The 27,278-nt window shown below is 28.2% G+C and overlaps 1 protein-coding gene across 1 annotated transcript; it reads right to left on the bottom strand.

The window, feature by feature from the left end:
• Window positions 1-3,444: 3,444 nt before the first annotated feature.
• On the bottom strand, window positions 3,445-4,544 carry LOC112798664 (transcription factor HEC1). The gene has a single exon (XM_025841633.3). It carries the CDS (start codon window positions 4,216-4,218, stop codon window positions 3,526-3,528), a length of 693 nt encoding a protein of 230 aa, XP_025697418.1. The 5' UTR covers window positions 4,219-4,544; the 3' UTR covers window positions 3,445-3,525.
• Between the last annotated feature and the right edge of the window lie 22,734 nt (window positions 4,545-27,278).

The following is a 27,278-nucleotide window of genomic DNA, read 5'->3' as shown; positions in this document are numbered from 1 at the left end:
TTTTTATTAAAATTAGGCTAAATAAATTAATTTAATTAAAAAAATGATGAATTAATCTTAAATTAGTCTAAATTAATTTTATTTTTTAATAAAAAATAACTACAATATCTTTATTATAGAGAATGATTAAAATACTTATATATATATATTAATTTTAAAAATTTTAAATTCTAATCCTACGATAGAAAAATAAAATACTAAAATTTAGGATTTTTAAAATTAATATATATAAATATAATAGAAGTATCTTAGTCATTTTCTATAATAGGGTATTGTAGTTATTTTCTATAAAAAATAATATTAATTTAGATCAGTTCAAGATTTGATTTACTATTTTTCGGTCAAATTAATTTATCTAGTCTAATTTTAACTAAAATAACACAATTTAATCGATTATATGTGTTAAATTTTAATTATTAAAAAACATCTTTATAAAAATTTATAAAAAGATGTTTTTAGCATCTTTATTTGAGTAGCTTTTATTTGATTTGTGACTGATTCACCTAGACAACAGTCTTGAAATTAGAAACTCGTTATATGCAGGGTGAAAATAATTAGAGTAGGGTATAGTTTAAATTTTATTTGTGGGTTTAAATATTAATTATATCTATTTTTAATTTATAGAATATATAAAAATGTAATATTATTATATAATTTAATGATAATTTAAGATAGAATTAATTTTTATAGAAATAATATTAAATTATTAAATAATAATTTTTTAGTGACCAATGATTTTTTGTATTTAGCGAGAGATCTTTGGTTCAATATCTATTTAAAACATATTTTTATATACACTATGATACGTGTACACTAAAATCAAAATCAACCACTACAGTCAACTACCAATATAAAATGCATATTGGAATACAAATACACATTAAAAATAAATTAAACCACACATGTATTTATACACAAATACATTGGTGGTTGATTTTGAAATACAAATAATATTTTTGTTTTATATAAGTATATAACATTTATATATATAGGGTGCGAGTTGGTTGGGTAGGATTGAGGTTTAACCCGTACTCTACCCAATCCGCATGAGAACCTTACTTACATCCTATTCTATCCATTACGGATTAAATTAATAACTCTATTCGATTGAGTTGTCAGATTGAATATCCACAGATAAAATGCATATTACCAACCCTATTTATAAGAGATCCTCTAAATAAATGAAAAAAAAAATATTAAAAATACTAATTTTATAGTACATTAAAACTAATTTAAACCTCAGAATATTTTTTATTTTTACATATATGTACACACTATATCTTTTATTTTTTTATTGAACTGACGTATATCTCATCTACTCGGAATACAACAAGCTAAAATCAGACTGGACGAACTATACAATAGGAAGAGACTTATCAAACAAGAACATTCTTAATCCTAACTTATTCACTATTTTGTTGCTAAATTGATGGTTAAAAGGTTAGTTCTAAAGGAACAATGTTTTGAAAGGGTGATCAATGCAATGCATCCCGCATTGTTCTCAGAATTTAAGGAAAAGTCGTATCAAAAAATATAAATATTAGATGATCAAATGTATTTTTTTTTTCTTTAAATTTAACCTAATATCATAGGGCGAACCCAATAACGACCTCGTAAACTCATCCGTTTAATTAGATTCCCAGAAGATAAAATAATTAGGTACGTAAAATGGCAAAAAGAAAAAAAAATGCTAGGTAGCCAATTATCGATTAATGTATAATGAGGGAATGAGGATGGATCTTGCAAAGATAACTACAAAAATAATTTTTAGTGGTAACATTTTTTATGATAACACCATAATAGTTATTATATATATATATATATATATTATTTAATTTATATTTTTTTATTATTATATGTTATAATGTCAATTATATATTTTTATGATTATTAAAAAAATTATTGATAATTGTATAATTGTTGTTAAAATCTTTTAGCGACAAAATATAAAATAATTAATGTCTAATTATTGATAAATATATTAACGATTACTTTTATTACTGTTAAAAATAAAATAGTCACTATATATATTATTTTATTTTTTTTTTGAAAAAAGATTAGCTGAATATATCTATATATGCCGTTTTCTATAAAATTATTGCTTACATTAATTAGTGCTGTCGCTATTTTGATTGACTATGTATTGAGTTATAGTACTTTTAAATTTGATAGAATACACATAATAAATAAGATTGAAAATGAAGAGGATAGAGTAGAATTTGGATGATTCTACTTTAATCTTATTTATGAATTAATTTTTTTAATTTAACTTTATTTTACCTACAAGTTAAAAATTTTTTAATCTTAAATTTATCTATATTTTAAAATTCTTAACCCTACCTACTTGTATTCCATCTAGAAGAAAATTAAAATTTTTAAATAAATATAAAATTTAATTATTTTCTATTTCATATAAATTAATAAAATAAAAAATTAAATTTAAATTAAAATAAAAAACAATAAAATCTTAAAAAAAATTAATATATATAAAATTATAAATAATATAATCATCAAATTTTTAATAGAATTAAAATAACACAAATAAAAATAAATATCTTATAATTTTTTTTCTAATTTTAAATTTTTATAACATTACTCTTTAAATAACAAAATACTAAATTAATAATTTAAATGATTAACTTAATAATTATTTTAAATTTTTGCAATAAAAAAAATTATAAGTTCAATATCCACTTTTTTTAGTTATACATATAATTTATAATATATATTATATAATATATTAAAAATATAGATAAAATATATTAATTTGTACTCGATCCTACTCCACCTGCAAATAAATTTTATTTGTCCTATCTTATTCATAACGAATAGAATAAACAACCCTATTCGATGGAGCATTGTACATAAGCATTTCTCTTTTCCATCATTTTATCTATATTTGGACTTTAATTTAGATAAATATATAATATATGTGAGAGTATGTGCAATGGAGATTGGATTAAAAAAAAAATAAATAGAGAATAGACTGATCCATTACGTTTGAAATTTAAAAATATTATTTGAATATTTTTTAAATGGCTACTTTATTTAAGTGTTTATGTATTTGTTTATTGAAATATTTGTTAATTTAGTTTTGTTAAAATTTCATTTAATTTTTATATAATATTATTGCAAAAAAATTTTATATGTCATATATTATTACATTAATTCAATAAGTGTTTTTAAAATTCAATAATGATTTAAATGCATTAAATGAGTGTAAATTAAAATATCTTATAAAATATGAATGCATTCAAATTATTTTTCTTTTATAATAATGATCAAACAATAAAATATTATATATATTGGGAAAAAAAAACAAAGCGTCAGAAATAATAGAGTTGGCGATAATTAATATTGTAACGGCAGCAGGCGCAGCAACATGTTATCGAAACAATATCGCATTCACATGATCCACCAAACCATGCACCAATCAAAACTACATTGCCACAGAGAAAAATACATTCCTTTAGCATTAATCTTTTTAAATAATAATAACAATAATAATAATATTAATAAAATAACTCAGCTGAGTAACTTGGAAGAAGAAGTAGAACCCACAATATTATGACAAAGTTGTTGGCAACTACTACTACTACCCTTGAAAGAAAAAGCATCGTAATTCACATGATTGCCACTGTTATTAGAAGAAGAAAACCCAACACCAAGGGTTCTTGTTATTCTACTTGCTTCTGCTTGTTCCAGCGTCTGCACCTGCTTCTTCAAGAACTTCACGTAGTGCACAGCCTCATCCAACATAGAAGCAGTGTCCATTTTGGTGCCACCTGGCACCAACCGCTGCAAGATCCTTATCTTCTCGCTTATCCTTTCTCTCCGGTGCCTCGCCGCCACGCTCTGCGGATCCTTCGAGATCTTCACGTTCCTACGCTTCGGCGCCTTTACGGATTCCGGGTCTATGTGGACCGGCTGCATAACCGCTATTCGGAATATCATTTCCCTCATTGCCGCCATTGAACTCTTCTTCTCCGCCGACGATGAGGAAGAACAATGGTAAGGGTTCCTGAATGCAATCGGTTGGTGTTGGATGGGGAAGTTGACGTTGTTGGAGGGCGGTGGATCAATCAAACACGGCGGTGCTGGTGGTGCGTTGAATATGGTTTGGGCACCGGAGAAGTCGGTTCCTTGATTGGGAATGGAGGTGTAAAAGGATTGGGAGAATTCAGGTAACCTTTCTACTTGCATCATCATTGTGTCCATGGAAGACGAGAGGGAGGGATGGAAATAAAAGAGATTTGGAATTGAATTGAAGGGGGATTTGTATGAGAGAGAGAGAAGGAGAAAAAAGAAAAAGATATGAAAAGAATGAATGAATACAAAAGAATGGGACTGAGTGTGCAGAAAAGTGCAGAGGATAGGTGTAAGTTGGTTGGTCGATTATTATCTCTGCAATAACAACCGACTAAAAACAACAATAATATCCAGTGGTGTTATTGTAAGTGGGAACACCTCTTTATAGCAACTTGTCACTCGTATCTATTCAAATTGGTTTTTTTTTTCAATAATAAAATAAAAAAATTATTATTTATAAATTTTAATTTTTTAAATACGATTTTTTTTATTTGGACGAATTCATCACACTCGACAAATTTCACTCAAATTTTTTAAAATACGCACTTTTAATTTATATTATTATCTAAAAAATAGTATAAAAATCTACATTTTTTAATTATAAATTAAAAAATAAATCATATTTAATAATGACAGCCATTATTTTTTTAAATTATAATTAAAAAATTCTTGTTAAATATGATTTATTCTGGTATACCTATATAATTTTAGAGACAATCACAATAGTTATCATTAAATATGACTTATTTTTTTAATTTATAATTAAAAATTTTTTTGAAGAAGTCATGTTTATTGTCCGTATATTTTTATGTATTCCTATATATTATTTGTAGATTAATATATTATTTTCTATATGATGAAATGAATTAAAAATACGTATTTAAAAAAACTTGAATGGAGTTCGTCGGGAATAAGGCGAACTTGCCAATTTTTATAAAATTCGCCTGAGGCTCCAATGAACTTGCTTCAATATATAAAAAAAAACCATATTTAAAAATTAAAGTGCAAAAATCATGTTTGGAGAAATAATAATTTTTTTATTTTATTATAAAATAATCCTATTCAAATTGCATTCTGTGTATTCAAATTTTTTTTAAATTACTTGCCATTATATTTAAAAATTATTAAATAATTTTATATGAATTTTTATTTTTTTAATATATATTAAATATATTGTCTCTTTCATATAAAACTAACATTTTTATATTTTTTATTTTATGTTGTCATTGTTATTTATGCTTATCGTATAAAAATTTGACGCTTTAAAATAATTATCTATTTTAATATCAAGGTGTATTAATTAACATTTTTCATTTAGTTTTGATAATTGGATAAATATAATTACATATATTCATTCATAAATAATTTTTTTATTTTATTATTTTAAGTGTCATCAACATTTATTTATTGCTGTTTTAAAACATTTTTATATATGTATATTTTAGTTCTGAACAACACTGAGAGTGATAATTGTTGGTTTTTTTAAAATATTATTTTAACATATATGTATTATTCTCACATTTTATTATCATATATTTATTGTTTTTTTTCGTTCATATAATGTTAAACGCATTTAAACTATATTATTTATTAGTCACCAAAAAAAAAACTATATTATTTATTGATTTTGTTAGAAAAACAATTTTTCTTTACCACAACAAGAGAAGAAATAATACATGCGCAAAAATAAGTGTTTTAATAAATGTTATTATAGAGAGAAAAAATTAATGAGGAAGAGAAATGTTAACCAAAAATTAATTCTCAATTTTTTTCTATTAATTAACTATATATTTATTTTTCACGATATCCCCCAACTCAATAGGTCAAAGACTAATTCATCACTCTATTTAATTAACTATATGTTAATATTTAGTACATAAATAAGATTATTGCAGTAAAAGAAACATTTTGATAACCGAGTCCTAATTTTGAGTTTATTAATTAGTGTGCAAATAAAAAAAGATGAGTGATTTATTTCAAATTAAAATAGCAACAACCTCCTTATTTTTCTAAAAGTAAAGATATCTGTGAAATTTGCAAGAATAAATATTTATTGATAGTTCAATATGTAAATACAAAATAAACATTAATAAAATATTAAATTTAGTGTGTTTAATTCCCCTGAAAAGTTAATTTAAAACTTAAGAATGATTATCAATCAAATATACATGAATTTTACTAATCGTCAACTGGAAACTTCTTACAATATTTTATCTTTGGAAAGGTAAAGGAAATATCTAATATAAGGAGAACTATAAAATTATTTATGATTGATTATTTTATTTTACTATTTTTTATATTTATATTAATTATTATCACCGAGACCGCCCATGATGTGTGGGGTTGGGTAATATACCATTAAAGGAAGGGTTTCTGCTTCTCCTATTCATCTCTACCATTGGTTAAAGGTCAAAGGCTTCAAGCAATTAAGATCAACGGCTGAAAATAAGGTAGGGACCACTTAGGGGTAGAGGGATTGGTTGAATGCTAGTTCAGTTGTTGATGCATGAACCAAGTTTTTCCAAAGGTTATATATTGCGATAGCTTTTGAAATAAATATTTGACCGTAAAGCTCTTCATGTGCTTAATTTGACTTGAGAATTTTACTACTTTAGTTAGATAAAGTCCCAAAGAGACCCCACATTTCATGTGATATTTGTCAGAGCAAGATTGGGTGGAAAAATCCATTACTGCCTTCAAGATTTCCTCCGCCACCGGCGCAAGTGCCCCCAAAGGGCAGAGAGATCAGACGAGATAAGAGCAGGGTGGACCCAACCCTCCTACTACAACAACAACAACAACAACAACAACAACAACAACAACAACAACAACAAAACACAGGGAGACATGTAAAAAAAAATCATAGTCATAGTTATCATAATTGAATCCTAATTGAATTAGATCACCAAGATATTAGTTTAATCGTTAAGTTATAGATTAAATTATTGAGTTAATCATAATTAAATAATTATATAAATTTTTTTATAATAAATGTTTATTTTTTAATTTTAATTAATTATTATTTTTAAATTTTAATAACTCATTAATTAATTAATTTATTATATTCTTAAAGTATTTATAAGAAAAATAAAAATGATAATTATAGAATTTAAAATTATAATAATTAATAAAAAATATTTTTTCATAATTTATAAATATAATTTAAATTTATTTATGTAATATATTATAAAAAATCATATATGACAAATAATAAATTTGATTGGATTTTATCGAATCGATTCATTCAGTTTAAATTAATTTGACCGAATTAATTATTTAATCAGTTTAAATGATGATCCAAATCTAATTCGGTGACTGAGGTTTTTGATTTGACTGATTGTGCCAAACTGAATTCGATACCTATAATAAAAACACGAGTAAACTACTATTTCTATCCACAAAGTTGAAGACGCTGACATCTCTACCCATTAAAAAGGAAATTACCATTTGTACTCATAAAACATAAGTTCTATATAACAAAAATATCAAAACACTAAAAAATCACATAAAAACCCCAAATTATCCTTATCATCATCTGCATCATCTTTTTCCCACCACCACCACCACTAACCCTAACCCTATCCTCTCTCTCTTTCCATTTTCTGAACTCGTCGTCGCCACCAGAGTCTGTCAACTCTGCCAACTCCTTCCTCTCTCTCTTTCTCTCTCTTTCCTTCTATATTTTGCTTCTCTCTCTTTTAATTCTTCGAATGGTTGTGTGATGTAGGTTTAGTGGTCTCTAGGTTGGTAGCCTGGAGAAGAACGGGTGGAACCACGAACTGGATAGGGACTGGAGCTCTGTGTCAGCGAGAGATGGAGGGCTAGCTGGAACGGGTTGGGGTAGCGGTAGCGATCAGTCAGTGACAGCGGCTCTAGGATTGTAAAAGGCGGCGAAAACAGAAGGCGACGGTGGTCCTCGGCTCGCAGAGGTGAGGCAAGGGGAAAAAGAAGAAAGAGCGAGGGAAAGGGTGGAGGAGGAAAGAAAGGGGGAAAGGATGTGGTGGCGGCGAGTGGAGGTTGGGTGGGACTTGACGGCGCCAGAGACTATTGAGTGCCGCGGCGGTGGTTACGCAGAGGAGCTAAGAAGGGGCGAGAGAGAAAAAGAAGAGTGGAAATCGGATGAGGGGGGACAGCTTGGTATTCGCCGGTGGTGATGCGGTGGTCTCAGATAATTTGCTTTTTCTATTATTATTGTTGTTGTTCTTGTTGTTACTTTATGTGAAGAAGATGATAATGGAGGTATAGTGGTGGTGGTGGTGATAGTAGTGATGAAGAAAATGAGGTGGTGGTGCCTTTGAATTGAGTGATGGTGGTAATTAGGTTTAGGATGGTGGTGAAGAAGAATTTTGGTGGTAGGTTTGGGATTGAAAAAGTGGTGGTATGGAGTAAGTGGTGGTGGTGAGGTAATTTAGGAATTTCAAATAATTTTTTTGGATTTGGATAATTTTGTTAGCAAAAATTTATGTTTTATGGGTACAAATGACAATTTCCTTTTTCTATGAGTAGATATGTCAGCATTTTCAACTTTCATAAGTACAAATGGTAATTTACTCTAAAAACACTAAAAAAATAGTGTGTTATGTAATATTAACATGCATTATTAGAGACACAGACTAATTTATATATTATTTGTAAAAATATAGTGGGTTTTGTTTGAATTTTATTGATATGAATTTTTTTAAATAAATAATTTAAATATTTTATTTATAAATATATGTTATTTAGATGATATTTATCAATTTATATTTTATTACTGATTTCGATTATAACACAAAATATTTAAAAATATTGAATAAAATATATTATTAAATTATTAAACGAAAATAACTAAACTAAAAAAATTAAATTAATAATTAAATAATAACAAAAAAATAAATTATATGATAGTCTTAACATTTCTCTTATTTAAATTGTGAGCCACCATTTTTGTTGTCGGCACTAAAAATTCATTGCATCTGTATTTATTGCCATTCACCATTTCTATACCACCTTGCAATACACCAACAACAACGGCACAATGTAAAAAATAATTTTCTTAAAAACACCACCAGTCATTAAAAAATATTAAGAAAAAAAAAACTGACTATTCTACTCTTGGAATAAAGGGACGGCTAGCCTTTCCCGGTGATAGAGAAGGGACACTAGCAGGGATTTGATATATCGTTGAGAATTCAATTGATTTACAATCGAGATTTGGAATTAAAAAAAATCTTATATTTACAGTTAGTTATCTGTACTTGCCAAATTTGGCGGCAAACTAACACTGTAACTAATTATTATCTGTGCTAGCTTATCAGCTACTTGACTACAGTTAGTGCACTAAAGCACTTGAGGCTCATGCTCATGCTCATGCATGCATGCATGTATGTAATACCCTCTCTGATCTCAACATTCCCAGTTTGTAATACACAACGTTAGCTCGGATCTGATTATAAATATGACTATTTAGGTTACATTTTTCATCAATTTAAATTTATAAAATAAGTAATTTTATGACATAATATTAAAATTTTATATTTGAAAATTTTAAAATTTGATTATCAGTAAATTTTAAAAGTAAAAAAGAAAATAACATAAAATAAAAAAATTATATGAAAATCAAGCAAAATAAAAAAAGATTCTTATTTAAAAATATTAAAAATATAACCATTCATATTATATTAACTTAAATTTTTAGGATGAATAATTTTATAACAGATCTCACTCCTTTGTTGATTTCTAGCCTAGTATTTGCAAATTGCAAGATATAGCAATCTTCCAATGATCCTTCTTATATTCAGAAGCATATGTGAGATGTGTGTACAAGAATTTTGGACTGTTGCACTTTGTAATCCATGGGAGTTAAGGCATGTACGGTTTAGATGCATTATTCCATCGTCTTAAAAGGAGGTCGAGGCAATACTTTTATTGACACACAACATGATGACAAACCCCTTTCTGCTTTGAGTTAGTGCCAACCCAAGAAAATATTTCAACTTACCGATATCTTTGATTCTTAACAAACTATGTGTAGAAACCTTAGTAAACAAGTTAGTGTGTGTGCCTAGCAAAGATAAGAGAAGCTACAAATTTAGTATTTCATTGTCTGCTAACTTGTTTCAAATCACAGACGAATTCGTCTAATTGACACACCAAATCTAAACTAGGAACTTGGTTTCATGAAGATTGCCTCATTTGAATCTCAATGAAGAAAGGCAATAGTATTTTTATTTAATTACATTACAAAAAATTTGTCAAATACTGTCAGATTTATTGGTAGATTTATGAAAAAAATTTGCCAGTAATATATTTATTGTCAGAATAAATTCAACGATATAAACCTCATTAATAACTGTTTATTGATGAATTTTTTTGTCCGTCACTAATTATTGACAAATTTAGCAGTAGATATTAACTTTTAATTAGTAAAATTCTGGAGTTTATTACCGTAGGATTTATCCTTCGGTAAATCTGACGGTAATTTTAAATTTCTTTCAAAAAATTGTTTAAAAATTTAATATAAAATTTTAAATGTTTAAATTTAATAATTTTTAAATTAACAAAATTTAAAATTTTATCATTTTTCATAATAATTTGTCTACAAATTTTTATTAAAAGTTTACACATCAAAGTTTAAGAATAAAGAAGAAAAATCATAATTACTCGTATATAGAAAAAAGTAGCACTATAAACATATAATCTAAATCAAGAAAAAATAAACTTATATAAATTTCGATATGAAAAACAAAATACCTCATAATGGCTAAGTAAATTGCATAGTTGAAGCTCTCTAGACAATAAAATATTGAAAAGGAAAATTAATTATAGAAATGATATATCTATTTAAACTAATACAATTTCAACAACTTACAAACCCAGTTGGAGATTTTGTATCATAAACCTACTGTCTATAGGCGCATTTTCTGGAATCAAATATGCTACGTGTACACCAAAATTAGCTATCAAAGTCAGTCACTAGTATAAAATACATGTTGGAATATAAATACACATTAAAAATAAGTTAAATCACACATGTATTTATACACAAATACATTAGTGACTGATTTTGGTGTATGAGTAATATTTTTGTTCTGAAATAGCAGACTATACACCTTCAATTGCAAACTATAAACATAATTAACACACAAACTATAAACATAATTAGCACACAAATTATAATTAAACAACCAAATCAAAGTTCATATATTTAAATGAGTAAATTGCAACAAATCTAGTAAAATTAACATCAATCAACTCAACAAAATTAATTCAAAAAATAATTAACTTAGATAAAAATAAATTTAAAAAATTAACAACAATCAACAATAAGTCAATAATTAACTTATTATAAAATTAACAAGCTAAAATTAACTTAGAGAATTAACAATAATAAACACTAACTAATTCAAAAAATAATTAATTCAGATAACAATAAACTCAGAAAATTACCAATCATTTAAAACACAATAAACTCAAGACAAATCCTAAATTACACCCTACCTAAACTAACATTATTTAATTTTTAATTAAACTAAATTAATATAACAAACCCTGGTCACACACTTCATTGAAAAATATAAACAATAATTTAATAAAATACCTAACAAAATCCTAAACAAACAAATAAAAAATCTAAAAAAATATAAAAGCTATAAAAAAATTATCTCTGATAATAGCTGTAGAATAGTGAATGTGTAGCGGTAACAGGAGACAGCAGTGAAACCTATAGTGGTAGAATTAGGGTTTAGTAGCAAAACAAACCAAAAAAAATGGACAACAACCTTACCTTGGTGCGGTGGACCTCAGTCGCGATGATAGCAACAAAGTGATGACCTCCGATCAATGGCAAGGAACACCAATAGCAATGGTATGGCGGATGCTTTCCACGGAGACTCCAGTAGCAGTGACGACGACGTGCTAATCTGCGACGACGATGTGGCTTACCAGCAGCGACGACAGCTCTGGTGTTGGCGGTGCAACCTTTTTCAATAGACAAGAGGGAGAGAGATGAGAGAGAGAGAGAGAGAGAGAGAGAGAGAGAAGAGAAGAGAAGAGAGAGAGAGGGGGGTTTATAGAAGTGAGGAAGAAGAGTTATGTGTTTAAATTTTATCCCAAATTTACCACAGCTGCCGAATTTACTAGCAGAAAAATTCGACAATAAGGTATTTGTCGTTGCCTAAATGATGTGTTTCACTAAATTCTATTACCGTCGAAATTTTTCAACGAAAAATTTGAACGGCGCTAATAAAATTAATTTTTGCGCCTCTTCGGATTTAGCGGCGGAATTTTAAATTTGACGATAACTTATTTGAGGGACGAATTTTTACTCGTAATAACTATTAGAAAATCCACTGCAAAATCTGTTAATAATATTCGTTGCTGAATTCGTCAGTAAATTTAATAGTATTTAACATATTTTTTATAGCATTGATATTTATTTTCACAACTGGGCTGAAATTATCCTTGTAATCAAACTCCCTGTATTTAGGTAAAATCTTCTACAGCTAACCTTATTTTATACTTCTCAATCAAACCATATAGTTTCAATTTGAGTTTAAGCACCCATTTGTGACCCATTGCCCTTTTCCCCGTAAAGAGCTTGGTAATGTTGAAGACTTGAAGTTATACGTATTCTTCAGAACAGAAAGTAGTTCATCTATCTATCATTTGCCAACTCACAGAGACAGATGTATGTATATTGTTGTCGGGGCAAATGAAAAATACAGTTTTGTTAGGTAAACAATGATTTTTGTAAATAATGTATATGAATAATGAGCTCGAAAATTTACTCAATAAAGTAAAAATATACTTTATTCCTAAATTATCTTCTAAACCCTAACATTAGGATAACCATCCGTACGATTAGTAAATTGAACATCCAGTCATTATTAGAGTCTAAAGTAATTAGGGTCTTTGATATCTAGCCTCATCTTAGGTCTTAGTAGGGCTGGAAGTGAGTCGAGTTGAGTCGAATCAGATCAAGTTCAAGCTCGGCTCACGAAAATTGAGTTTGGTTCACAGCTCAACTTATTAACAATCGAGTCTTTTTCTTAAGCTCAAGCTTGACTCACAGAAAGCTCATGAGCCGACTCGAACTCACGAGCTGGCTTAAATAACAGAAACATAATCTATAATTCTATATCAATAAATTATAACTTATATATTAAAAAATATTAATTTTATACATAAAAAATAATTATAAAATTTTAAATAAGAACATTAATATATATAAAATTATATATTATTTTATATGTATATCAAGCTTGACTCATTTAATTTATGAGCTCAATTCTAGACTTAAACTCAACTCATCAGCTCACGAGCTCAGTTTATCAAACTATTAACAAGTTGAGTTTAAATTGGCTCATAAGCTGACTTGACTCACCTCCAGCTCTATATCTTAGGTTTAGTGTTTACAGAAGCGGCTAAAGTGAAAGCTTTGTGTTTAGGAGAAAGTGTGTCATGAAACAATTAGACAGGATATATACTTGTGTTTCGAAATAATATGATTGTCTTTTAAATCAGAGGAGAAAATCCTTCAAATAATAAGAATGAGATTTCTTTTCTGTTGTTGATTTCCTAGGTTATATGGGTTGCGCATGTGCTATATATTTGCCATATTGGGCTTTAACTGATTTTTGAGGGATTTATTAGTTGCATCAGTCTCCAACTAACTGATCTGTGAGATATTCAGTTGATGCAAGTGTGTATCATGCATGCTGCTATTCTAAAGTGATGGTGCTGAATTAGATGCATGCATGAATATTTGGTGAATGCAATCCAGGTTGTGCTTCAAATGAATCATGAAATGTAATTGTGCTTGAAGGTATTTTCTTTCAAAATATCTTAAATTATTAAACACAAATATTAAGTAGTGACCTTATTTTTTTCTATATTTGTCTTATTTTTTAAACTAATACTAGTTAATTAGAGCTGCCTATATTTTATTTTATTTTAATACTTAATACGGTCGTTACAAATCCGATGTCATAATTCGGCATTATATACAATAACTCGGCATTATGCACCATAACTCGGCACTTTACGTTATAACTCGGCGTTATACGTTACAATCAGACATTATCACTTATTAAAACCTATTAATTGCTCTTCAATTCAGATGATCAATAGAATCGTAACCGACCTATTTTATCTCACCTATAAAGGTATGATATTTTATCTTCAAAGGATACATTGAATTCTCAATACTGACTTAATTTTCGGAGTGCCTTTGCAGGTACACTCCCCCCTTGTTCCTTGCTCACGCTCTGCGCAATTGGACATCTCCTTGGAGTAAAGCTCGGACTTCCACAAAAGCTCAAAGGTCGGCACCGAAGATAACAACTCGGCGTCGACTCCCAGGGACCGAGCTCTCCCTTCAGGTATCCATACAAGAACAATTGGCGCCCATCGTGGGGCCCCAAATAAACACTCTTCTTTCTATAGGCCACATTTCCTTCCAATAGCTTCAAACTTACCTGCACCTTTGTAAACAAAGGTCATATAGTAAATCATTAAGGCCCGAAAAAGGCCGATCTATATCTGTTTTTCCGATCATTATCTGTCATCTCTCTATTTTTCAATTCATATCTGGTTTATCTATTTGTCGATCTATATCTGTTTTTTCGATCTATATCTGCTTTTTCGATCATTATCCGTCATCTCTGTATTTTTCAAATCATCTGATATATTTATTTGCCGATTTACATCTGCTTTTTCGATCAATATCTGTCATCTTTATTTTTTGATTCATCTATGGTATATCTATTTGCCGAACTTTATCTATTTTTTCGATCTATATCTGTTTTTTCGATCATTATCTGTCATCTCTCTATTTTTCAATTCATCTCTGGTATATCTATTTGCCTATCTATATCTGTTTTTCCGATCTATATATTTTTTTTCGATCATTATCTGTCATCACTAATTTTTCAATTCATCTTTGGTTTATCTATTTGCCGATCTATATCTGTTTTGCCGATCTATATCTATTTTTCCGATCTATATCTGTTTTTCCGATTATTATCTTTCATCTCTCTATTTTTCAATTCATCTCTGGTATATCTATTTGCCTATCTATATCTGTTTTTCCGATCATTATCTGTCATCACTAATTTTTCAATTCATCTATGGTATATCTATTTGCCGATTTATATCTGTTTTTCCGATCTATATCTGCTTTTTCGATCATTATCTGTCATCTCTGTATTTTTCAAATCATCGGATATATTTATTTGCCGATCTATATTTGCTTTTCCGATCAATATCTGTCATCTTTATTTTTCAATTCATCTATAGTATATCTATTTGCCGATCTATATCTGTTTTTCTGATCTATATCTGCTTTTTTGATCATTATCTGTCATCTCTGTATTTTTCAAATCATCTTATATATTTATTTGCCGATCTATATTTGCTTTTCCGATCAATATCTGTCATCTTTTATTTTTCAATTCATCTATGGTATATCTATTTGCCGATCTATATCTATTTTTTCGATCTATATCTGTTTTTTCGATCATTATCTGTCATCTCTCTATTTTTCAATTCATCTCTGGTTTATCTATTTGCCGATCTATATCTGTTTTGTGGATTTATATCTGTTTTGCCGATCTATATCTGCTTTTTCGATCATTATCTGTCATCTCTGTATTTTTCAAATCATCTGATATATTTATTTGCCGATTTATATCTGCTTTTTCGATCAATATCTGTCATCTTTATTTTTTGATTCATCTATGGTATATCTATTTGCCGATCTTTATCTGTTTTTACAATCTATATCTGTTTTTTCGATCATTATCTATCATCTCTCTATTTTTCAATTCATCTCTGGTTTATCTATTTGCCGATCTATATCTGTTTTGCCGATCTATATCTATTTTTCTGATCTATATTTGTTTTCTAATATATATCTGTCATCTTTATTTTTTAATTTATATCAGTCATCTCTATTTGCCGATTTATATCAGTCATCTCTATTTTTCAATTTATATATTAGTCATCTCTATTTGCCGATCTATATCTATTGTCTGATTTATATCAATCATCTTTATTTGCCAATTTATATAAAAAATCTCTATTTGCCGATCTATAACAGTCACTCTATTATCCGATTTATATCGGTCATCTCTATTTTCTGATTTATATCAATCATCTCTATTTTTCGATTTATATCTGTTATCCCTATTTGCCCATTTATATCTGTTATATCTATTTGTCGATCTATATATATTTTTCTAATATATATCTGTCATCTCTATTTTTCAACTTATATCTGTTATATCTATTTTTTAATTCTATATCTGTCGTCTCTATTTTTCAATTTGTATCTGATATATCTATTTGCCGATCTATATCTGTTATTTCTATTTTTCTGATCTATATGCCATCTCTATTTTTCGATTTATATCCGTTATCACTATTTGTCGATCTATATCTGTTATCTGATTTTCTGATCTATATGTCATTTCTACTTTCCGATTTATATATGTTATCTGTATTTGCCGATCTTTATCAGCTATCTCTAGTTGCCAATTTATATCTGATATCTCTATTTGCCAATTTATATCTGATCTCTCTATTTGCCGATCTATATCTGATTTTCTGACCTACATCTCTTATATCTATTTGCCAATTTATATCTGATCTCTCTATTTGCCGATCTATATCTGATTTTCGATCTACATCTGTTATATCTATTTGCCGATCTATTTATGTCATCTCTACTTTCTGATTTATATCTGTTATCTCTATTTGTCGATCTTTATCAGTTATTTCTAGTTGTCAATTTATATCTGATATCTCTATTTGGCAAATTATATCTGATATCTCTATTTGCCGATCTAAATCTGATTTTTCGATCTATATCTGTTATATCTATTTGCCGATCTAAATCTGTCATCTCTATTTGCCGATTTATATCTGTTATCTCTATTTGCCAATCTATATCTGTTATATCTATTTTTCGATCCATATCTATCATCTCTATTTGCAGATCTGTTATCTCTAATTGTCGATCAACATCTGTTATCTCTATTTTCCGATCTATATCTGTCATCTCTATTTGTCGACCTATATCTGTTATCCCTATTCGCTGACCTATATCTGTTTTTCTATTTTCAAACCTATATCTATTATCTTTATTTTCAGATTTATATCAATAATTATCCGAGCTATATCAATAATTATCATTTCTATATCAATCATTATCACTCTTTGTCAAATCTATATCAACTATCATCAGATCTATATCAACTATATTCCGAACTATGACTATCAACGATCTTCAATCATCCATTCGCGATAAATCTTCAATTCAAAGTCGCATCGTTTACACATGCGCAATCAAACACAATCTTCAATCAATTATCCATTCGCGATAATTCTTCAATTCAAAGTCGCATCGTTTACACATGCGCAATCAAACTCAGTCTTCAATTCCGAACTATGACTATAAACAGTCAACAAACTCAATCACATATCATACAAGTACAAACACTTATCCATTCGCGACAATTCTTCAATTCAAAGTCGCATCGTTTACATATGCGCAATCAAACTCAATCAAATCACCAAACAACGGTGAACTAACTCAATATTCTCGCCCAACCAATTCACTTTTATCAACATCGTCTCAGCAACTATTCAAATTAACTACTCGGTTCTATGAAAAAACCTAACCGTTGCATCTATTAAATCAATGGTTCAAAATTTCATTAGAAAAATCAAAGGCACAATCAATGACAAGACTACTACACTTTCCAATACATGTTAACTTCAAATTACGTCTGAAAATTCAAATTATTCATTATTTTAATAAAGTAAGTTGATATGGGGGCTCCATACCTATAACTCAAATCGCCGAGTTATAACTAAAAAAAAAAGCTCAACCTGCTTTATCAAAATATAGCCAGGCTAAGCTTGGGGACTATGATACGGTCGTTACAAATCCGATGTCATAATTCGGCGTTATATATAATAACTCGACATTATGCACCATAACTCGGCACTTGACGTTATAACTCGGCGTTATACGTTACAATCAGACATTATCACTTGTTAAAACCTATTAATTGCTCTTCAATTCAGATGATCAATAGAATCGTAACCGACCTATTTTATCTCACCTATAAAGGTATGATATTTTATCTTCAAAGGATACATTGAATTCTCAATACTGACTTAATCTTCGGAGTGCCTTTGCAGGTACACTCCCCTCTTGTTCCTTGCTCACGCTCTGCGCAATTGGACATCTCCTTGGAGAAAAGCTCGGACTTCCACAAAAGCTCAAAGGTCGGCACCGAAGATAACAACTCGGCGTCGACTCCCAGGGACCGAGCTCTCCCTTCAGGTATCCATACAAGAACAATACTAAAAATACTGTTTCTCTAATATTTTTTGCTCATTATTAAAAAATATATTAATATTTAAAAGATAATAAAAAATCAGATCAAACAATTTAAAGTTATTTTATTTAATATTCAATAATTATTGCTAAAATAATTGTGTAATTTTAAGTATAATAAATATGTAATTATAAATATTATATACATAAAATTATAAATATTATGTTAAATAACATAATTTTAGTTATTGTATTCCTAGCATTATGAATTATAAAAACTTGTCATCCGATCCATAGTGTACCAAAAATAATAATAAAAATAAGGAATTTAAGGACATTGATAAAAAAATGTTAAAAACTTAAAATTATATTTTTTAGAAATTAAAGATAACTTTCCAATACATTCAATCACTACAAGATCGATGAATAAGAATTATTTTGGGACAGTAAAAATATTTTGATAGAATATTTTTACATCCATTAATTCATTATCAAAAAGATGTATTTACTATTCCTGACCTTTTATACTTATTGTGTAATAATTTTCAATAAAATGTTTACATGTATATTGACGAGTAATAACCATATTTGTCGAAATAAAAAAGAAACACATTTTTTGACAATACTTTTATTTATGCTTTTTTCCCCAATTAGTGACCAATAAATGATACTTAAACACTTTAATTTTTTCTTGAAAATATTTTGTGATCTTAAAAAATTCATTTTTAAAATAATTACTTTTTTAAATAGCTAATAATAACCATCATGAATTCTTATAGTATGTATGAAGACGTAAACAATGAATTTTCTGTTAAATATTTTTGTTACGGTTGTTAGAAGTTATTCATGAGTTAAAAATTTGAAGGAAAAATAAAATTTTGGAAAGTTGACAGTGAAATATTGAAATCATTTTTTTGGCTCAAAATGATTTTGAAAGAAGCCAACGATATTGTGTCCTTGTAACGATTAATTAATTCAGTTTGGCATGTATATTTTTTATTACAAGTGACAAACAATTTATTATATATATATTTGACTTAATTTTCTTTTGGAATATTTTAATAATTACTTTGAAGACACGTGAAAAATTTGAGAGAAAACTCAATTTTTATATTTTATATTTTTTTATTTTTTGAAATTAAGGTTATTCGCATAGAAAAAAGTTCATCTATTTTTTTTTTATCTGAAAATCACCAAATTTTGATATCAGAAAGATATTATTTCTAAAGGAACAATTGTTGTTTTCAATAGTAGTTTCTGCACAAATACAAATACATATGAACTAATATAATTTGCATCTACATTGCATGAAATATAAATATAGATCGCAAGAAAACAACACACATATAAATCATCATATTGTTGTATCTCTTCTATAAGTATTGACTACATATTACAAAAAATATTGAAAAGTTAACGAACCTTTTTCTAATAATAATAATCAAAATCAAAAGCCAATTTTAAAAATACATTTAAAAGTATTTGAATTTTTAAAATATTTTTTGAGATTTTGATTTATTGAATTACAACAGCATATTTAAAATCCGAAATTAATCTTCAAAAGATTATGGTATCATTTTTTGGCAGAGGAAAGTTACAGCATGAGTTAGATCCTGAATTCCTGATCGAGGAAAATCATTTGCAAATTGGTATCATGTAATGCAATTTCATTAACGTGTTCATTCAAGTCAATAATAAATTTTATGTCGGTAATCTGTTCCAACATATCTGTATGTATACATTTATATATCTATAGTCTTCCTTCCAGTATGTCCTCCCTAATGTTATTTAATCTTTTATTTTTTATTCTGATCTATTTCTAATGTATGGTTAATGGTCAGAACACAAACTGCATACGTTAAACCATTTATCCAGTCGACCATTTATAACACTGAATTCTCATTTATAGCACTGAATTCTCCACCTCCTTTCACGTCTTAAAAGTTAAAACATTGAATTCTTTAACGTCCTTTCACATCCATTCTTCCACATTCGTTTGACAATTGAAATGCCCGAATTTGAAGAAAGTCTTGGTGCTCTGGTCTTTGGGATCTGTCGAGCCTCGTACAGACACTACCGCCTTAAGGCAATTCTAAAAAATTATTTTAATTTTAGTTATAAATTCATTTATTTTTTATTTTTATAATTATATAATATCTATTAATATTATTTTTTAATAAATATTTATAATATATAATAATATAATAAATATAAATTAATTAATAAATTATTAAAATTCAAAAATAATAATTATTTTAATATAAAAACAAAAAATATTTATAATACAATAAAATTAATAAAATACTTATTATTTTTGTTCTATATTGTTTTAGAATAGTTAAATATTTTTAAAATGTTAATGAAAATATATATTTTAAATTTTAATTTTAAATTTTTGACTATGTTTTGTTTTTTATTTACATAGAATCGGGTCAATCGGTTCAACTAATGATCTATTGGTTGAACCAATAATTCAATGACTCAGTAATTTGACCGATTCGATTACCAGTACGATTCTGATAACTATGGTTTGAGAATAAGGGTAGAATAGGTGATTTTGATAAAATCAAAGAATAAAGTAGTAATTAAAAATCAAATATAATTCAATATAATTATTTTTTAAAAATACTATTTATTTATAAACTCATTATTTAGTTTCAAATAGCTTCTCAAAATTTCAATTTATTTATAAACTCATTAATTAGTTTCAAATAGCTTCTCAAAATTTCAATTTATTTATAAACTCATTAATTAGTTTCAAATAGCTTCTCAAAATTTCAAATTAGAAATAATCTAATTAATTTTCTTTTAGTTTATAAAATTAAATTCAAAATCTCAATATTCAAATTAAATCATATAAATTTTTTATTATTTTTGAATTATTAAAACTTTAAATTCTAAATAAAAAATATTCTATTGTGATGAAAATTACATAGTCCTAATTAATTTTGAACTCAAAGTCTCATAACTTATTATTTAATTTTTAAAAACTCGAAATCTTACAAATATGACATTTGAAAAGGAGTTAGTGGTGATAGTAAAAGGGTAAAATAATTATTTCAAACATATTTTACATATTCTATTTCAATTCTATTATTTTTGTTCTAAATCAAAGAATTCTCTCAAGAATTAATTTTAATTCAATTCTCTCAAGATTTCTATTCAACTTTAATTTATCAAAGATTTCCAAGTTAGATTGCCAAAGATAGGTTGCTTTATAAATGTTAAATGCTTCAAGTTGTGTAAATATCAATAATGTTGGTTAAAGTTACAAATTTACAATTTTTTATTAGCAGATTTATTTTAATGCACAGCTTTAGGAGATGTGACAAATAATCTAATTTTAGAATATTTTGCTATTCTATTCTTCATGAGATCTTTATTTATTTTGATTTGATATATCTTTTTGGGCGCTATCAGTAGTATTGGAACAGGAAATGAAGTGACAATGTGAGGAGGAAAGATATTTAATGTGTTTAATCCTGATTTGTCTTTGATTGTGATACATGGCTATGGCTTATTATTATTATTTATTTGTATAATTTTGTATACATGTTTATGAATATATGACTATGTGGTAACAAAATATAAGGAAACAACCTTATATGAAATGGAGTTTTGTAATATGTTTCTCCAAGTTATGTTTTTTCATGTTAGTCAAACTTAAATGGATGTCTATTGAAGAATGGGAAGCTACTTCCACAAACAGATAGACATAAACATGAAAGTTGTCTTAAGCAATAAAGTTCACATCTTTATTTGCTAGATTTGATAGATTGGGTAAGAACCTCAACATGAAAACGATTAAGAAACTTCCCTTGGTCAATGCTCTAAATTATGATGAAAATGCTGTGGAAATTTTCTTTTGATGAACTTTTGATTATGAATATGTTGGATTTTTTGTTCCTAATTTTTAAGTTTATAAAGAATAATTTTAAATTAGTTCAAAGTTGTTATCATTTTGATAACATTGTGTTCATGTGTGTTCTAGACAAATCATACGTGAGTTGGTCAAAGAAAATTTACGTATCAAAAGTTTCACTATAGACATAATACATGATAAGATATAATGATATTATTTAATCTATATAATCGATTCCACCTAGAGAAATAATAAGACTCTGTTGTTATTGTTGTTGTACTCAAATGTATATGTATCCTTCCAATTGAACCACGCGGAGCCTGCATTTTCCAAATTTTCAATAGCTGACGCCACTAAGATTAGAAGCTAAAACTTAAAAGAGATTAACGATAGTTGAGTTGATAGAAGAAACTTTCTTACATTTAAGCCTGATGATAAATTTGGAAATATAATTCTTTAGTTACTTTTTTAATGAAAAATTAAACAGTATACATTGATTCTCTATTATACTATTTGCAGGAAGACTTAGGTGTAAAAAAATTTGTTTTCTTTCAGCTACCATTAAAAAATATGCTAAATGTGCTTTTTTTATTATTTGAAAAATGATGGCTTAAAAATTTGTTAAAATGTATTTTACAGAACTCAATTATAATATCAGCACTTTTAATTTTTATACTATGTTTCCTACATACTTTTTAGGTATATGTGCAGACATAGCACATTCAAAGCATGAACATAAGTCTTTTTTATTCTTTAAAGGTTATGTTTCATTCAGGAGCTCAACTATAGTTCCATTGTCAGTAATTTATTTGGCATGCTAATGTGAAATGTAGTTAGTTAATTCTTTTTTCTCCATGTTTCTTCTTGGTTTCAAGAGTATAAACAATGTGGATGTTTCTAGACACATCTTAAAATGCCAAGAGTTATTTTTTATAGTCCACTGCCATATGAATGTCTGATTATTAGTGTTTGAGGGTGACTTTCTTATATACCTAAAATGTAGATTTCCTATGCTACCACCAAAATGACTAAAAATCACACAACTAGAATGAGAACCAGAATCTAAAGGGAAAAAATAATTGCAAATTCGAATCTGTCAGGTATATTGAATTCTATTTGCCCACTTTCTACCATTGTCATTGCTAGCTCATTTTATATCCTAAATATACTGCTTTCATTTTTTTTTAACTCTCCAGTTTTTATGAATTGAATGATTTAAAGGAGAACTGATAACATAGTCTATTTATGTATATTGGAAGAAAGTTTTTTTTTTAAGAAAAAATTGTTTTATTGCTATTGTAAGGTTTTTTGTTGAAAGGAAAAATGTATTGTGATGTTAACATGTTGAATTTGGGAATGACTCAATTTGGAGACTGTGTTTACAACTAATGATATTAGAATTAACGTTTACAGCCACTACGAAAAAAAGGGCAAATAGCGGCGGTGTTTTTAATAATGGCGACGATTCATGCGGCAGAAAAGTGAGGAGTTGCTATTAGTTTGGTATTTAGCAGCAATTACGGTGTAACCGCCACAAAATGGACATTTTACGGCGATACCTGCGGCGAGTAATACAAGATAAGCTATTAGCATCGGTTTTCTTTCGACCGCCACAAAATGCATTTAACTCAAGAATTTTTTTTTAAAAAACCAACTGGGTATAATCTATTTAAGTTCTCACTACTATTTTTTGAAAAATATGTTTGAATCACTGTTACTTAAACCGTTAACTATTTTTGAATTTGTTTTACTTAAAAAATTAATAAATTAAAAAATATATATTTTGATTAATTATGTGAACAAATTTACTAATTAGATTTTCTCGTTTACTATAAAATCTTTTAAGTTTGCATTCAAGCATAAATGTAAAAGGAAAAAAGTCAACGTTGAATTTATAAAATTAAAACAAATTTCAATCAAGCATAAATTAAGAAATTCTTAAGGAAGACAAATATGTAATACTGCGACCCAAACTATTAAATTAAGAGAATTAACCTAAGTCTTAAAATAAAAGGTCAAAATTTTTCTTCAATATCGTATTGACCTGGCCAGAAATACTTTGTCAATAATCTACTGCCTCTGATAAGTCATCTCCAAACCATAGCTTTTTGTTCAAATTGAAGCCCCTTTTTCAACATGCATATCATCTTGTCTTTGTTGGTTATCTAAAGTTTCACTGTCTTCTTTTAGAACCTTATTGAGATTAAACTGCCTAGAGATGTCAATTCCAACGGAGGAGATATCAACTAACTTATGTTTCAGATTTTGCTTCATTTTCCTAAATATAGTATTGTTATTTATATGATTGTGTCGATATCAATGTTATAGGAGAAACTACAATGAAAGCGCATTAGTAGAGGAGAGTTATGAACCATAGTTCATAAAAAAATGGCTCGTATATCCATGACGATCCATGTAGTGTTGTTGTATGTTTTAAAATTTTTTACTTCTCCTATTGTATTTATCATGTTAATTTTAAATCATTATAACCCCAATTCTGGTATATCTGTAGGAAGCAATTGCGAATATTGAGATTCATGATGAATCCTCCAAGCAGCTTTCTTAAAATGATTCGCTTGCACAAGTTCTTAGAAAGGAACACCCAAGACAAGTTCGTCCCTTAGGTGTCGAACCATGTCCCACAAAACTTTTTGGTAATACAACTACACAACACTCAGATTCTAGTGTGCAAATTGAAGTGTATCAGAGGATGATTGTAAAATTAAAGGTTGAGGCAGCAGAAAAGAAGGTGAAGAGACAGACGACGGAGAATCTTTTAAAATATCTAATTTGATAGCAAAAAGATAATTTTTCACCCAACGTTGCTACGGAACTGGATTCTTTGGAGAGTGCACGGACTTTATCGCTTGCAAAGTCATCTTCTTTTGGAAATCATGACCTGCAATAAAAATGATGAGTTAGAGTTAACAGAAATAAATATTGTTGAATTTAACTTATTTTAGTATTTAATGTTTAAATTATTTTCCTGACCTTACCTCATTTTAGTTTATAAGGCATGATGCACTGATGACTATTCTATTATATGTATTGTTTTTGCGTATATATTTTTGTTCTTTATAGTATTTTGTTTTTTTAATTTGATTAAAAGTTTTTTTAATTTGATTAAAAGTTTTTTATTTTAATTAATTTCTAATAAATAAAACTAATAAAAAGAGTCAAAATAAAAGAGACAAACATATTGAAGTTTACATAAAATAATAAAAAACTGGAAAAATTAATTTTGCGGCGATTGTTATCCGCTGCAAAATGAATGCAATTTTTTAAGTATGTGCTATTTTGCGGTGGTTAGAAACCACATCTAAAATGATAGGTGACGTAGGAAAAAATCACCAATCAAGAGTTTATAGAGAAAACAGCGTTGCAAGTATAACTCTTAACCAATGTTAATTTCGTGTATCAATTTAGAAGGGGTTGTCACAAAATTTAGAAATAAAATACTTGGAGTATGAATCCCAAGTCGTCTCCCAAAGAGTTGCAGAAAAAGTGCTACTTTATTAATCAGAGATTTTCCAAGAAATTTTGAGTTTGAGAAACAGAGAAATAGATGATTAAGAATTTATGTATTTCAAATAAAAGCCTTGATCGGGAGAAGATTAAATGGAAGTTCTATCCCTGTTGAACTTTCCCAAGTGTAAGAATAAAAGGGTTGTTATCCTACTTAGTTATCCCTTATATAATAAGGAAAAGTCAAGTAACTCTCAAACTAATCCTATCGCTTATGTCCTAATCCTTTCCTAAGAAAGGATTAGAGTTGAAGACAGGAGAAGTAGCAAACAATTTCCAATTAATATTAACACTTGAGTATTCCAACTCAAGATTTTCCTTTTAATCAACTCCCCATCAAGTTAGGAAACTACTCCATTATCATAAATATAACTTTCACAGAATTAAGAGAGGAATAAAAGGAAGACATGATAATTAATAACTAAAAATCAATTAAAAGTAAAAATGGTTCTTTGTATTAATAAATCCCAAAATCATGAACATACTTATCTTAAACAAAGTCAATGGGCAATAAAAGAGTACAGAATATAGAAACAAACTAGAATGAGGAAGCTCCAACGGAGGTAATGAATCTTCTCAATATCCAAAGCAAAGCAATAAAAACTCTAGAACTATGAATGTGAAGAAAACCTAGAGGAAGGAGTAGTATTCTCTCCAGATTCCCAAAACTAAACTAAAACTATGCTAATGAGAATGTGTGTTGAGTCTCTGCATGTTCCCTTTCTTTAGTCTGTGTTTCTAGGCCGAAAATTGGGTCAAAACACGGCCCAAAATCGCCCCAGTGTTTTCTGTTAATTCTGCAAATCGCGCATGTCACGCGTACGCGTCAGTCACGCATTTGTGTCAGTCACGCATTCGCGTCAGTCACGCGTTCGCGTCAAGCACGCGCTCGCGTCATATTGCAGAACTCCAATCCACGCGTACGCGTTAGGCACGCGCACGCGTCGCTGCCAATTTTTCTATATCGCGCGCACGCGTGAGCCATGCGTGCGCGTTGCTGCTCGCTGGTTATCTCCTTAGTTTCTTGTGTTCCTTCCATTTTTTGCAAGCTTCCTCCCCATCCTCTAAGCCATTCCTGCCATATAAAGCCTGAAACACTTAACACACGGATCACGACAACGAATGGTATAAAAGAGAAGTAAAATACACAAATTAAAGTCTTTAGGAAGCAAGTTTTCAACCATAGATCAAGACTAGGAAGGAGTTGTAAAACCATGCAAACCATATGAATAAGTGTGCAAGGACTTGATAAAAACCACTCAATTAAACACAAGATAAACCATAAAATAGTGGTTTATCAATAGGCATTCACATTTCCAACTATTAGCTACAGGTGCATACCAAAGAACTACTTCAGATACTGCACGCAAGCTATCAAAGGGAAAAGTATCATTGATAGGAGTGGAGTCATGCTTGATGTGCTCAAGGCGACTCAAGTGGTCCGCCACTGAATTCTGGTTACCACTCCTTTCCTTA

Source organism: Arachis hypogaea, chromosome 1 (genome assembly GCF_003086295.3).
Source record: "Arachis hypogaea cultivar Tifrunner chromosome 1, arahy.Tifrunner.gnm2.J5K5, whole genome shotgun sequence".
Classification (NCBI taxonomy): domain Eukaryota; kingdom Viridiplantae; phylum Streptophyta; class Magnoliopsida; order Fabales; family Fabaceae; genus Arachis; species Arachis hypogaea.
Note: the sequence above shows the minus strand (reverse complement) of the source record. Positions and strands in the feature narration are given on the sequence as shown.

What these genes read in the sequence shown, in the direction of transcription:
- LOC112798664 (XM_025841633.3), bottom strand. Translation starts at nt 4,218, where the DNA reads ATGGACACAATGATGATGCAAGTAGAAAGGTTACCTGAATTCTCCCAA.